This window comes from Amphiura filiformis, chromosome 1, assembly GCF_039555335.1.
Source record: "Amphiura filiformis chromosome 1, Afil_fr2py, whole genome shotgun sequence".
Taxonomy (NCBI): Eukaryota; Metazoa; Echinodermata; class Ophiuroidea; order Amphilepidida; family Amphiuridae; genus Amphiura; species Amphiura filiformis.
The window spans coordinates 72,203,494-72,218,573 of NC_092628.1; the positions used below are offsets into that span (position 1 = coordinate 72,203,494).

At 35.9% G+C, this 15,080-nt stretch overlaps 2 protein-coding genes across 2 annotated transcripts; both read right to left on the reverse strand.

Moving 5' to 3' along the window:
* Positions 1 to 930: 930 nt before the first annotated feature.
* On the reverse strand, positions 931 to 5,845 carry LOC140162773 (uncharacterized). Its single transcript, XM_072186070.1, has 4 exons — positions 5,759 to 5,845; positions 3,824 to 4,554; positions 2,423 to 2,647; positions 931 to 1,234 (listed from the first exon to the last, which is right to left on the reverse strand). Exons 2-4 carry the CDS (start codon positions 4,345 to 4,347, stop codon positions 931 to 933), a joined length of 1,053 nt encoding a protein of 350 aa, XP_072042171.1. The 5' UTR covers positions 4,348 to 4,554; positions 5,759 to 5,845.
* On the reverse strand, positions 4,362 to 14,682 carry LOC140162780 (uncharacterized). Its single transcript, XM_072186082.1, has 8 exons — positions 14,611 to 14,682; positions 12,375 to 12,503; positions 11,581 to 11,685; positions 10,030 to 10,179; positions 8,568 to 8,867; positions 7,332 to 7,484; positions 5,759 to 5,909; positions 4,362 to 4,504 (listed from the first exon to the last, which is right to left on the reverse strand). The coding sequence occupies exons 1-8, from the start codon at positions 14,680 to 14,682 to the stop codon at positions 4,362 to 4,364; spliced, it is 1,203 nt and encodes a 400-aa protein (XP_072042183.1).
* Positions 14,683 to 15,080: the final 398 nt, after the last annotated feature.

Consider the following 15,080-nt stretch of genomic DNA (forward strand, 5'->3'; position numbering starts at 1 on the left):
TTGACCAACTGACACAACAGCAAAATGCACTGATATGGGACAACTTCCTGGACCACATTCACAGCCCTATTGGCACCCAGCAAAAGAAATCTGTGAGAATGGCATCTTGAATCACAGGTCACAGCAACCAATTTTAACAACATTAAGTTAAAAACATGAAGAGAGTCAAAACAAACTGACCAGGATCATTATGTCACATGTCCAAACAAATACTGAAGTCCTTTAGTAACGAGAAGCATGGGGCAATCTTCCCCAGGATATCATCAGGAACTTGGTTAGAAGCATGAGAAGCAGGTGCACAGCATGCGTGCAAGCGCACGGTGGACATACCCGTTACTAATGGACTTCATTATTTTGTTTGGACATTTGACATGATGATCCTGGTGATTCAAGATGCCGTTCTCACAGATTTCGTTTGTTGGGTGCCAATAGGGCTGTGAATGTGGTCCAGGAAGCTGTTCCATATCAGTGCATTTTGCTATTGTGTCAGTTGGACAACTGCTTGATGTGTTTAGAGTAGAGTATTGAGGCAATACTGTGTGTAATTTTGGTTAATTTTGATGGACAGAATTTTAAGATACAACCTTTGAAAAATTATAAGTTTCTTTTTTTTGGCTTAGTGTATAATGATTTCAAAGGTAATTTTATTGGTACAAAACAAAGCCTTACCATGTTATGACAAAATTTGAGAGGGGGGCTTAATTCTTGAGCTGTGTTTATATGAACACTCAACTCATCACCACGACACTTGTAATCAAACTATACCCAAGTTTGATTGAAAGATGACATCAGATGCAAACTAGTCTTTTTATTCTGTCTTTAATTATAATAGGCCAGGCTAGAGCCAAAATTCTTGTGAGCATATTTCTGTTGCAGCAGATGCTGCTGCGGTAATTTTCAACCATGGTGCTTATTCACAGCAAAAGAAGATCAGTGTGAATGATAATCATGATCTGTGGCTCTAGAAGACTTGAAATCAGGTAGTTCACTGGGTAGTTTGTGGAACTGTGTGCGTACTGTCTTTGCATGTGGTACTGGGCAGGAAGCACGTCCAGCAATGAATATTGCCGAACAGTCCCTGGCCCTGACCCGTAGAGTGTGCAATCTCAGTGGGTTGCCCTCCGTCTCCTCATCAAAAGTTCCTTCTGGTGCTTCAAGGGAGCCTGTCGAAAAACGCTGGTTTTGCGTTTCATACCAAAATGGTAAATCTTCGTCCAACTGCTTCAAAAATTCACTATTAAAGAAAAAAAGAGAAAGCAGATTGATGACAGTAAATTTTAAGCATATGAAGATTTGTAAATACATGTATGTATTTATCCATATGCCATATTTTTCAAGTCTTGTGGCATGAATTTCAAGTCTTGTGGCATCAATTTCTCAACATTAAAAAAAAAATGTCATGCAAAATAAGACTGTCAGATATATTTTGGGATTGGGCCCGTTCCGACATTGGTCAAAAGAGTTGATTAAGGTTGGGATGCTTTCAGTCAATGATAGGGTTATTCAGCTTAAACTAAATCATGCGTTTAAGATTTTTCATAATCTTGCCCCTGAATATTTAAAATTGCATTTTAGTTGTATATCTGCAGTTCACAGGCACAGCACCAGGGGTAGCCCATACAACTTTGTTGTTCCTCTTTGTAAAGGTCAAGCTAGTCACACATTCTACAACACCACTATTCATCATTGGAATGCTTTGCCAAAGGGAATCAAGCAAGTTAATAAAATCAATACTTTTCTCAAAATTGTTCTCAAAAAACACCTTGCTGGTCAAGCTAATTAATGTGAGCTGGTCTCACTTCATGTGCAATATTTTGTGTTGGTGTTTCATATTTTTTGTCTTCAGTGTTCTTTGCATTCCCCCTCTTCTCACATGTTTAAGGACCCCAATGGAAATAAGCTTTTCTTTTGAAAAGCTTTTTGGCTATCCTCGGTGCTCTGCTGTTTTATAATGTTTTATCATTTTAATGTGTTGTTTTTAAAATGTGTACATCTTATATTATTGTTAATTGTCTATTTATATGTAAACATTGTATTGACTGAGTACCGAATAAAATCAAATCAAACCTACAATCCTTAGGGCTCATACATGTACCTATTTACACAGGTCCACCTTTCCCATGACAGCTAGGCTGAGGATAAACTTCATGGACACCTAGCCAAACCAATTATTAAAGCTGTGCCCTTGTCTATAGGTACAGGCCGTAACACATGCATGTTCTACTGGTGCAAACAGATATTTAACGTTAAAATTACGGTTGTTTTGTACATTCTCCACAATTTGCACATTGAGCTATAAATAGCAGTATGTACAAAAAGTCAGTGTGTATTTGGATGTAGAGAGTTACTTCCTGGTTGGGAAGAGGCTGTGTACACTTAGTCTGGTCCATAAAACATGTTTGTTTTATATCGCCTTACTAACCTGCAGAGAGGTGACCAGGTGCTCTGAAATTTTTTCAGTGTGTATGCTATGCCATCATTATGTTCCCTGAAAATTGAGAACAACAACTCGCTATCATTGGTATACCCCGCCCGGGGATGTTCAGGGGGCAAATGTAGTTGTCTTCTCCTAAATTCCTGGCACTCAATGTTGGTAATAACTTCAATTATTGTCTCCATAGACATCCCAAGGATACCTTTAAGGGGCCTGTAATGACGAGAAAGACGAAATATCTTGATTTGTTAAGTAACGTTTTTAAAAGAACAATTGTGCTCATGATGCAAAGCAGACAATTATGCATGTATGCATGTCCTTCTGAGTGTGACCATCAATTTAATAATAAGAGGGTGCAATAAGGAATCTCTTCTTTGGGGACACCCTCTACATGTTAAGGTAGTGTAGCCTGTGATTGAGCAAGGCATATATTTATCATTCATGTTATTAACATGCTACAATAAATTGAGAATAAACAAAACACATTGTAGTACCTTTGAATGATTAGTGTGTCTGTGAAGATAAATACAAATGGTGTTTCAGTATGGCTAGTACTTTGGGTTACTTTTTTCTTTTTTTTTGGCCACTTTGCCACTGGATTTTCTTAGAATCACATGGAACAATAAAAACATGAAATAAACCTTTAGAATGGAATTTGATTAACAAAATTAGCTTGAGTGTTTCTGCTTTCGCCATAACAAATGCATGTATACTAAAAAATAAATAAAATAAATAAAAGCCATTTCTGGAGTTACATGGATTGTTACACAATACTTTGCATATGAAGCATATGAAGTTTTAACTGTGTTTTCCTAAGCCTTTTTTGAGCATTTATATGACACCCCTTGAATGTGTGCCCAAAATCTCTTGTCTTGCCCAAAATGATGTCAATCACTACATCAGAATCCATTATCAACAATTACATAATATTCTGAAAACTGAATCATAAGACACTTCCAATATCTATCTCTTCAACATGCTGTAAGGAGTTTCTTTAGAATTGAAGTGAAGACCAGCAAAGACACAATAGGCTGATGCTGGGTTCGAACCAACTAATTTAGATATAATCTAAATGCTCACCACTTGAGCTATCAGCCGTGATAGTATCTCAACTCATCTAAACTATACAAGACTTACAGATCAGCCAATACAAAATGTGATTTCAAAAGACGGAAAGCTTTCTGAAATGCATATATTATTGAAATTTGGGTTAGCCGGTCCACAAACTTAACTGGAAGAGCCCCCCCCCCCCCATGAAGTGATTTAAGTGACTACTTTTAAGAGGAAGTAAGGCATTTTGTATACATGCATGGTATGTGCAGTTAATTTTTATACTGCAAAGTATAATGGGATAGTTCTTTCAGCTGCTGAATTGACTGACATTATTACCTATTGATATCGATGTATCGGAAGTCATAGCAAGTACGGTGCCATGGCATGTACTCGTCTAAAATCATGTTCAACATCTCGTAGTTATACTGGCTTCTCTTTCTTTGCTTTGAAGCTTGGGACTGATGTTTGCTCTTGATGGCTCGCCCATCATGGGCCTCGTGCCAATTTGCTAATGTCTTGATGTACTTGGCTTCCTTTTGGTAGCCAAGTTTATGTAGGCTATTGGCAACATTGTGGGAGAGCAGACTTTCGGCATCAGGCACACTTTGCTTGTTGTCTCCCCGAAGTGCTGAGTGGGTAAGACCAGAATGGGGATCTTGAAGAACTTCTGAAAGTGATGACATTTCCAGTTCTTCTGGACCACCCATTCTGGTACTGGTTGCAATTCGTTTGTGAATGTGGTGATGGTCGCCTCGGTCCATGAAGTCGGATCCTGCAATGCATTCTGGGATGTATGCATATACAGTGTGATCTCTTCCCGTTTTGGTGCTGTCGTTGATGAGGGATATGTACATAAACATGGCAACGATGGTTCTCAGCGACTCTCTTCGCCTGCTTCCTCTCCAGGCCAGAGAGAAAGCTTGTGTGGTGGTTTGAGTAGCTTGCTGCGGATTTGTGCCAGTATTGCCTCAAGACTGACACCATTTGCATGCAATTGTTGCACCTCCTGAAGAACCTCTTGAGGATGATTTCATTGGCATCAATTGCAATGTTCTTGCCATTTACAACTGGAAAAAAATATCAAAATTGAAATTCATTTTATCAAACTCATGTATTCAAAAACATACAATTATTTTCAAATACTTACAATCGGACCCACGGACGTCTAAATATACTATAAATATTCCGACATATGAATCATTAAATGTGAATTCAAACACTCTTGAAAAGCTTTCTGAAATATAATCATTTGGAATGCGGATTACAGTCCACAAACTATTACTTGGAAGAGCTTCCCCTTTTCTCTCCAAACCCCCATTCAGACAAAGAACCCAGACCCACAGATGCTTCAAAGTTATCTGGGATATCAAATTGATTTGAGAGGCTGTTCAATAATTATGAGTCCCAGGGGTTAAAACTTCAAACCAAACAAAAAAGCTTGCCCCTTCTTGGCTGTCGAGCATCGCTTGTCTCACTCCATCGGCCTGCCCAACTATCTTTGCCCCTGCCCCTCGCACATGCTAAATTTTTAGGCTCCCTAATCGCAAACGTTATATGGTTTAGATATTGCAAGCAGGAATATTTTTTCCGTAGCTTTTTTTTAAAGGCGCCCCATGAATGTGCGCCCAAAACTGTTTGCCCCTCTCTTGTCTTGCCCAAAATGATGTCAATCACTACATCAGAATCCATTATCAACAATTACATAATATTCTGAAAACTGAATCATAAGACATATCTATCTCTTCAACATGCTGTAAGGAGTTTCTTCAGAATTGAAGTGAAGACCAGCAAAGACACAATAGGCTGATGCTGGGTTCGAACCAACTAATTTAGATATAATCTAAATGCTCACCACTTGAGCTATCAGCCGTGATAGTATCTCAACTCATCTAAACTATACAAGACTTACAGATCAGCCAATACAAAATGTGATTTCAAAAGACGGAAAGCTTTCTGAAATGCATATATTATTTGCAATGCGGGTTAGGCAGTACACAAATTTAAATTGAAGAGCTTCTTCGATCTGCCCCATCCCTATCAATCACCAAAAACACAGGGTCGAAATGATGCAGTCCAAAAACTTAACTGGAAGAGCTTTTCCACCCCCCCCTCTTGAATAAAACAATTACCAAAATATCTCATTATTTTGGAGCTAAAAAAGTCATGATATTGCTTGATGAGATGCCAAAGCAAGCACAACTTAAGGATACCCATTAAAAACAAAATGATGCCTTGAAGTTGCTGTATACATAAATATATATGACAGGGTACCTTCTTTTGTCAACAGCATTCTTAGCAGAGCATCCATTGGCATGTGGGCAACCTTATTTCTGGCAAGCTGACGGAACCTGAAAATACTTGTTGGCTGGCCATCTAGCCCAATTATCTCGGCAGGTGTGGAACTCACCATCAGTGACACTACCTGTAAAAGTTGACAAAAATAACAGATACAGTGTTTCTATGGTTCTATAATTATAAAAAAAATTTGATACAATTTGAAGTAAAAACAAGAGCATTGGCTATAATAGTCCTCATGCCATATTATATTTCTGTTACTGAAAACAGCAACTGCTTCAAATTTTTTTTACTGAGCTATCATTAATTGCATCATTAAAATTTGTATCTCACTCTACATTTACATTCACACTAATTAATTTTTGTAAGAATTACAGAGATCCTCCAATGACAATAATACAAATGGGGTTCATTGTATTTGCTCTAAGGGCAACTGAACCAAGAGTTGTAAATAAACCATGCTATTTCCAAAGAAAAATTCTGTGAAATGCCATAAAATTTGTTTATTACATAATTAATGAAGCATTTGCGGTGTTATCAAAATCTGTTCACCAAAATCAATTTCAGAAGAGGGTGAATAAATGGTGAACAAGGAATGTTCATCACCATTTAACCCCCCCAAAACAAAGAAAGCAGTTGAAGTAAAACTTTTTAAATTTTTGAGAGTTTCAATTTGTCAGAAAGGAAAAGGGGACAAATGTATTTACAAGCAACTGAAGCCTGCTGGGCATTCCAACAATTTCCAACAACATATCGAATCGCATTTTCAATACAAGGTATCATCCTTCTGATATCAAATAAGTTTGATTTTTTTTCAATTCAAGATATAATACAAATTTTATAGGTCCTTGAAGTAAACTTTATAAATCTAAGTTTATGTAGCTAGGAGGAAAAGCCGTCCATCATATGACAATTTGGACATTTTGTATTGAACTTGAAGATATTATTTTTTCCCCAAAACACCAAAAGAATTTAGGTCCTTTGGAGACAAAATCTATATATCTTCGATATGAAATGTTTTAATTGATGGTCAACTTCTCATCCCAGCTACATACATTTTAAATACATGTCATTAGATTTATGTTTACTTTGAGGACTGTTAAATTTCAAAAATTCTAATTTGTTGTAATTTTGGCCTATAATTTTATTTTATCTTGAATTATAAAAAAATCCAAATTATTTGATATCAGAAAAACATTCCTCGTATTCAAAATGTTTTTTTTTGATATCAGAAAAACATTCCTCGTATGTAAAATGAAATATGATATGTTTGATGTGCTCTCAGGTCACACAAAAAATACTGTGCAAAGGTGGGTGACTGACCCCTTAATACTATGGTTGTATATTGTATAAAATTAATCTATCTGTAAGTTATAAGAATGTGATAAATTTGATTCGGAAGTGAAAAACCTATCATGGTATTAAACATTAATGATTCACAAGCAAAAACTTACCTACTGGCACCAACCCAACATTTACCATCTCTTCTCTCAATTCATCCACTAATTTTCTCATCAAGGCATCTGTCATCCCTGTGTATGCTATATACCTCACAGGGATACAGTAGGGTTTCCTTCTCCGCTCTTCTTGCGATATGGCAAACACCATAACATGAGTAGCTGCCATAACAGTTGCGAAGTAGCTTGTGATAGTCTGCTTTATACTCACAGACAGCCTCCGCTATGGCTTTTGTATGTTTGCCCTGCATTCAAAAAATAAATAAATAAAAGCACTATACGAGGGGCATAAAAATTCAATTAACCATTATGAATTCAAATCTCTGTCACATGTGTCACTCAAGTAACAATAATTATCAACAATAATATACCTTTATCTTTCAAAATACACAACAATTCAGGCCAGAGTACTTTTAATTACATAGTATCATTTGCATTACCATTGGCATCATTGGTCAATGTACACTGAAAATAAATTGTCAGGAAATTTGAATTGTAAAAGGCACATGTAATACAAATTAGCAGCAGAAGTTCCAGCACAATTTCAAAGCCTTTTTTTGCATGAGGTAATATGAGTATAATTTTCTCTTGATAATTTTGAAAGAAAGAAGTAATGTATCCATTAACAGATGGTCGAGGTAAAGGACATCTGTGAATTTGATCAAATGATATGAAAGACAAGCACACATTAAGGCAGAAACATGAATCAAAATGATCTCCAACATGAATCTATACCAAATATGATTGGTATAATGATTGATCATATTTAGTATACTATGCCCAAAAAGTATCTGAAAAATTTAACAAAAGTCATATCTTAATCTAAATTGCAAAATAAAGAAGTTAATAGATGGAGAGATTTGTTATGCATACATAATTTGATACCTTTATACCACGGGTAAGATATACACAGTCATTTGAATAATGGTTGAATTTCAAAAGTGCCAAATTTAGATATTTCCTCCTATCTACTGCTGATAGCAACAGGCAATACAGTATGTTATCTACTGCTGAAAGCAACAGGCAATTTGCAATCTACTGCTGATAGCAACAGGTTAAATATGTGGTTATTTTGTTCAGAAACCCACATACAGGCATTAACATGGGGGATGAGTGCATGGACCATCCCCATTATCAAAATATTTACCCCCATCTCCAACTCATAGCTGCAGCTGGGTGAAGTTGTTCACAAATTCAAATTGCAAACAAATCTGGTGAACAAAAAACAAACTGTTTTATACATGTAATTATAATTGTGTCAAATTGTACAATGAAAGAACCAACAAGTAGACACTATCATGCATAACATACTATGTACATCCACCTACATTTAGCAGTTGTTTCTTCAATGACGTCAGAGTATCTGAGGCTTCATTGAGCTGTTCCAGGATGACCTCATGCTCGTGCACTGTCCAACACAAGTTCTTTAGCTTCTGCATAGAGGTCTTCTCAAGAGAAGACTTAGTGGTGAACTCTTTCCTAGCCTTCTCTAGCCCTGATGTTATTTCTATGACATTCTTCTTCAGCTGCTCCATCTCTCGTTTGAGCGTGGTTGTCAAATTCTGTTCATTACCAGATTGTGACATGGCAGTCACATCTGCTAGCCTGGTTATGTACTCATCATGCATCTTTGTGAAAGTGGAAATGAAAGTAGAGTGTATGCAAGGGTGAAAGTAAGCAGGCTTCAGGTCTTATTCTGGTCCATGAGTTGCCTACTATATAATATAGCCCATTACTTTTTTCACATACCGAGTCCTGGTAGAGAAGCTCTTATTTTCACCCTTGGTACTGGTATGTGTCCAAGTAAAGACAAGTGTAAAAGCAAATGGAACATATCAGATACAGGTTTTGCAACAAATGCATTCTGTCAGTATGTTATCATGCAAACTTCACCTATATTTCTTTTTTTTTTAATTTGCTATTAATTTTCTCAGTGTTCCATTAAAGCCATAATGTGTGATTTGCTTTACAGCGACACCCTCCTTTTGCATAATTATAATGCCCAGTGGTATACTAAAATACAACATAAAAGACTAAGCCTGCAGTGCTTTAATAACAGTAAATTTAACTTTTGTATTAAAACCGGTCGATCGGGTTTTATTCAGAGTTCAACGATCAAGTACTTGCTAACATGTACCGTGGATGTCAGCTTGTATGTACACACGTCGTAGCGCGATGCTCCATGCAGTTACATGTAAGGTGAGCGTAGTACACGCATTGTAGGCGTTGGAATGAATCACATTTTTCCTTATACCTCATTTGTTTGGCTCGAAATTGAAAGGGGATAATGTGATCAGTGAAAACAAACATTTAAATAAGAATCTATTCTTTATGCAAATCACACATTATTGCTTTAAATTGACAAGATTGCAGAATTATTGTTATAAGATTGACTAATCAAACATTATGCAAGCAAAATGTAGCTTTATTATCTGATTGTTGGGTAATGTACAAGTCTATTTTTTTTGTATGTCTTCTTTATGAAAATCAACCTAAAATTACCAAGAACTGTTTTGTCTGTGTCTTAACAAATTTTGTGTAACCCACATTTTTGGTTTAGCACAAATCTTACCTCAAAGTGTGATTCCTTGTTCATTTCTGAAAAAAATTACAATTAATAATACTATGGCCATAAATGGACATCAATTATTAAGCTGAACTTTCAATTTCAAAAGTTTTCATTACAAATCTAACAATTTATCCACATCTTACAAAGAAGTCTAACTTACTCTTATACTCTTGGTACATTTTGCTGGAATGTACAGGTCATATTTAATTTTCCTTAATTACCTCTTTTACTTTTCCATCACCTAAGTCAGCATCCCCGAACCAATCATGTTTGCCAGATTCTTGAAGACATGGATTTAAGTCTGTTGCATCCGACTTGATCCAATAACGTCCTCCAGGATTCGTTTTCACCACTTCCTTTAGGGCATTGACCTGTTTACAAAAAGGTTCTAATCGTTTGTAAAATACCCTGTACTTCAAGTACAACAATATACATGTATGCAGGGGCAACAATGTTCATGCAACAATGGCTATGCAAGTGACATAAATGCATCATCAAATGGACTATGCCAATTGATCTGCAGAATTTCCTAACGTTTTGACCACAATCAAATGGGCTTAATCAGTCAGTCTGGTTTTTTGTTTTTGTTTAGTTTTTTTGTTTTTTGCTCTGATCTTGAAATTTAACAATAACAGCTCTCTTGAGCTATTCCAACATTTTGAACCTTTTTTATTTTTTTTTATTTTTCACAATCAGTAGGAACCAATTTGAGAAGTATCTTGGTGTAGAATGTAGATTATTCATCCAGTAGATCAAAACATTATTTTGAAAATTAAATCTAATACTGAAACTAAAATTGGAGAAGTGTCTAGTACAATGTATACCTTGATGATACTTGATATTAGATATAGGTTGCATTGCCATAACAGAACTGGTCATGTCTTGCTTCCTTTTAGGACCAAATCAATTATAGGTTAATAAACGCATATCACTTGTTGGAAATGAAATTATACAAAATAATGCACGCATACTGAGATGTTGATGTGTCTAATGCATGAGTCCCAAAGGGGAAGTGCATTAGGCGCATTGCTATCTCAGTATAAGTGCATTATTTTTACAATTCTCGAGCAACAAGTGATACGCTTTTATTAAGCTATTTCATACACAAGGAAAAAATCATGTGATGTTTGCTATTTTACCGGTAATAACAAAATTGTCACTAAAATGTTGAAAATGGGATGCATCCACACGCAAGTAAAGTGAATGAGCCAGAAAGCACTGCGCGTACAAATGTAGTACGCGGAGTGCGCGCTAATGCAATTATACAATATTTATGCATGGCTAGTATTTTACAAATGTTTGTTCTGATTGGTTCTCACCATCTTAGAGTGTACGAACGGTAATTAATAATTACTCTCGTAATGTGCAAGTACATTTGTACTGTCAAATATTTAACAGAATTACCTTAGGAAAAACTAACTTACTGTGCACTATACTGCATGTGCACTATAGGGCCACAAAGGATCTTTATTTTTAAACTGATTGATCCATCTGTGTCATATATTGCCACTAGATAAAATGACAGCCTTGTGATCTGGTCATTTCAATGATATACTAGCAGTTTGTTTTGTATGAAATTTATGCATTGCTATAAATGTTATAATGGCAAAATCAATGTTATGTTTTCATGTTGTTACATTCAAGATGTAACGGTATGTATCCTGTACATAAAATCCCTTGCCAAAATTACGTCCTACTCGTACATCATGAAGGAATTCAAGTTGTGATCAATTCTATTATGGCACTGGAGCCTAATGACATTCATTCATTACCTGTATAGATGTATCTGAAGAAAACAGGTGTTCATTTCTTTCCTGTTGCAGGGTTCTTTGCTTCTGGATTGCTCTTGGGCTTATGCATGCCACATTGAATTTACACTAGCAAAACATCATATAAGATATAATAACAAAACATTACATGCAAAACAATTTTTCACATAATATTTGGTCTGCTTTAAAACAGTGTATTAATTGCCAGAATGACACATTTTAAAATATCTTTTTATGTCTTATGATGGATTTCTATGGTTGCTGTTGTGTATTTATTTATTTACCAATGAGTACATGTGTATCAATAATGGTACAAGTCTGAAGGCCCTACTGAATAAGGTAATTTTCATAAGATTTGGACTTGCATGTAAGGGTATAGTGCAATAGTTATGACCCACCCTGTTTACCCAGCTAAACATTGCCTCCCCCTCCCCATTTTCACTTGCCAAAAATCTCTTGCAACTCTACCCTCAACCTCATAATAATTGCAGAGCCGCTTCGCACATGGTGAAACGTAGCAAAAAATAGATCTCCTTATAGTCCTTATCATGAACCATTTTTATCTTAATATTTTAACATACAATAACTTTTGATGTGGAACAACACCATATTAAAGCCGGGATTAAAGCATAACAAAATAAAATAATTTAACAAGTTTAAAAGAGTGTTGCTTAAACTTAAAACAGGTATCACCAAAATTACAATATAATATATGCAATAATGTGAAATGGACAACCAACTGAAATGAATAAATTAAACTACATGTATGTACGTTCAAATGATAACATATTACTCACATTCCATGGGTATTGATGGTCAGGTGGTATACCTTCGTAATATGGTCCTCTGAACAGACGGAAAAACCTTCCCCCAAATTGAGTGTACATACTATCTAACCAAGTGAAATATGCAGGTGGACATGCTGGCTAGAAATATAATCAGGAAGAAGAATTTATTTAAAAAACAAACATTCCGATGAATATACAATCAAAACATAACACAGCAAACAAATAGACACAGCGATACAAAATACAAAAAGAAATCAAACACACTTCCATACTCCTCCAACTACTAGGGAATGAGGTTTTTACATTATTGAGGCACGCCATGGACTGAATATCTTCAATTGCGTCAAGTATAATCTTTCAAGTATAATCTTTGGTTCACATGAATAACATAGTGCCTCTGTACCACCATCATGCCATATGTACTATATATATACCTCTTCCATATTCTTACACAAAAGCCATGAACGATGCAATAATTAAAACAAGCAGGGCAACCGGAGGTCAATTTCTGACTAACTTCAACAGAGCAAATATGTGACATGATCAAGGGGAATGAGTCGGATGACGCTAATATTGTTTTCGAGACATTGGCAAAAACAGTGTTCAAATTCTATTTTCAACCATTGATAAATTGCTCATAACTTGGTAACCAGATGTCCGATTTTGATGGGGTTTGCATCAAAATGTACATTTGTAAACTGCTAGAAAATTGCCGACAAGTGACTCATTCCCCTTGATCATGTCACATATGCAAAACAGTCTCTTTCACACCATGGTGTCTGCCGTTCGTAATACTGGCTGTTTGCAATTGAGCCACATGCAATCTGTGAACAAGACTAAAGTTAGACAATTACATGATAAACTAAATTAATGGTAAACTTTGGACATTAAATTGCTAGATTTTATAAATGCAAATGACTGACATAATTTTTAAATTGCATATATTTATTTACAGAGATTTATGTTCCAGCAAAAGGACTAAATTAATTGCAGTAGGTGCCTTATTATTTCCAATTTCTCAACAAAAAAAGAAAACCCTGTTCTATGGACCCTATCAACTTTTCTCCAAAATTGTGGAAACAAAATTTTCCTGTATAATGCCCACCCAAATTTTAATCAAAAACAGGTTTTTTTTGTATTGCCCCAAATTGCAAAATATTACAAATTTTGTTGATTTTGGGACCTTTTTGGAAAAAAAAAGGCCTTGACCAACCGACCTACTTCAAAGGTCTGTTAGCCCATTTTTCATTGCCTTATTAACAATTACATAATATTCTGAAAACTGAATCATAAGACACTTCCAATATCTATCTCTTCAACATGCTGTAAGGAGTTTCTTCAGAATTGAAGTGAAGACCAGCAAAGACACAATAGGCTGATGCTGGGTTCGAACCAACTAATTTAGATATAATCTAAATGCTCACCACTTGAGCTATCAGCCGTGATAGTATCTCAACTCATCTAAACTATACAAGACTTACAGATCAGCCAATACAAAATGTGATTTCAAAGAATATTAAAGCTTTCTGAAATGTGTTATTTGGAATGCGAATTAGACAGTCCACAAATTTAAATTGAAGAGCTTCTTCTGCCCCATCCCTATCAATCACCAACAACACAGGGTTGAAATGATGCCCACTAAGTTTTTTTGTCTTTTAGTATAATTTGCATTCAAAATGAAAACTATTCAAATATCTTATTCACATTTAAACTTAAACATGACTCTTCTGTCAAGAACAGTAATTTTGATAATCATACTATAGCCTTTATGAAGGGTGTGCACTACAAAGAGGCTTAATGTATAAATTTATATACTTACAAAGGACTGGCGGCCACCATTTGCAAATTTAATGTTGTATTCGAACATTTGGTATGGCATTCGGTGAAACGGCATCACCTGTTCCTGGTTCCCTGGTTTGTTTTTTGCCAATACCTTGCTGAACCCAAACCGGACGTTTTACCTGCCTTCCCTGGACAGCTTAGCCACTGCATCTATTGTATTAGTTACAAAGGCAGCGCCCTCTCCTCTCACCAACTGGCACACCTCTCCTTTCGAAGAGGATCTCCAGGAGAGAGGCACAGTCATCAATGAGAGATTCGTCAGATCTTTCTTGAGAGGGATGTGCCTCTGAATAAGCATTCTTTACTGCTGGCGCACTTTGTATACCTATAGAGCAGACATCAGGTGAAGAGCATTGGGATCCCGCATACTCTGTACTTCTGACAGTGTCGTCTGTACACCTACAGACGGCGTTGTTGATGATGACTTCAGCTGCAATCTTGAAAGCATCTGAGACATTGAGCCTTCATCTTCCATATTTCTTATATGCATACGGCACGAGACTCCTAAGAGTGTGAAGAAAAATAGTTGAATTAAAGTTTTATAACCACATTAGTTGTCAAAAACAATCCAGGAAGTATAACCCAATGCTAATTAAAGTACACCATATTTAAGGACAGGGAAAATGTGCGATGCGCAAAAATCACCAAAAATTGCGCATTTTGGGTACAATCACACATTTTAGGCGCAACTGCGAATTTTAAGATTTGCCAAAAATAACTATTTTTCAAGAACTCATTTTCCAAAAACCTGAAGTTTTCACTAAAATCAAAGAATCCATAATGATCTGCAACGCATAATCCATACCCCTTACAGATTGTGAGTCCCTTACTCCTTACAAATATCCAGAAAATATAATTCTAAGATTTGACCCC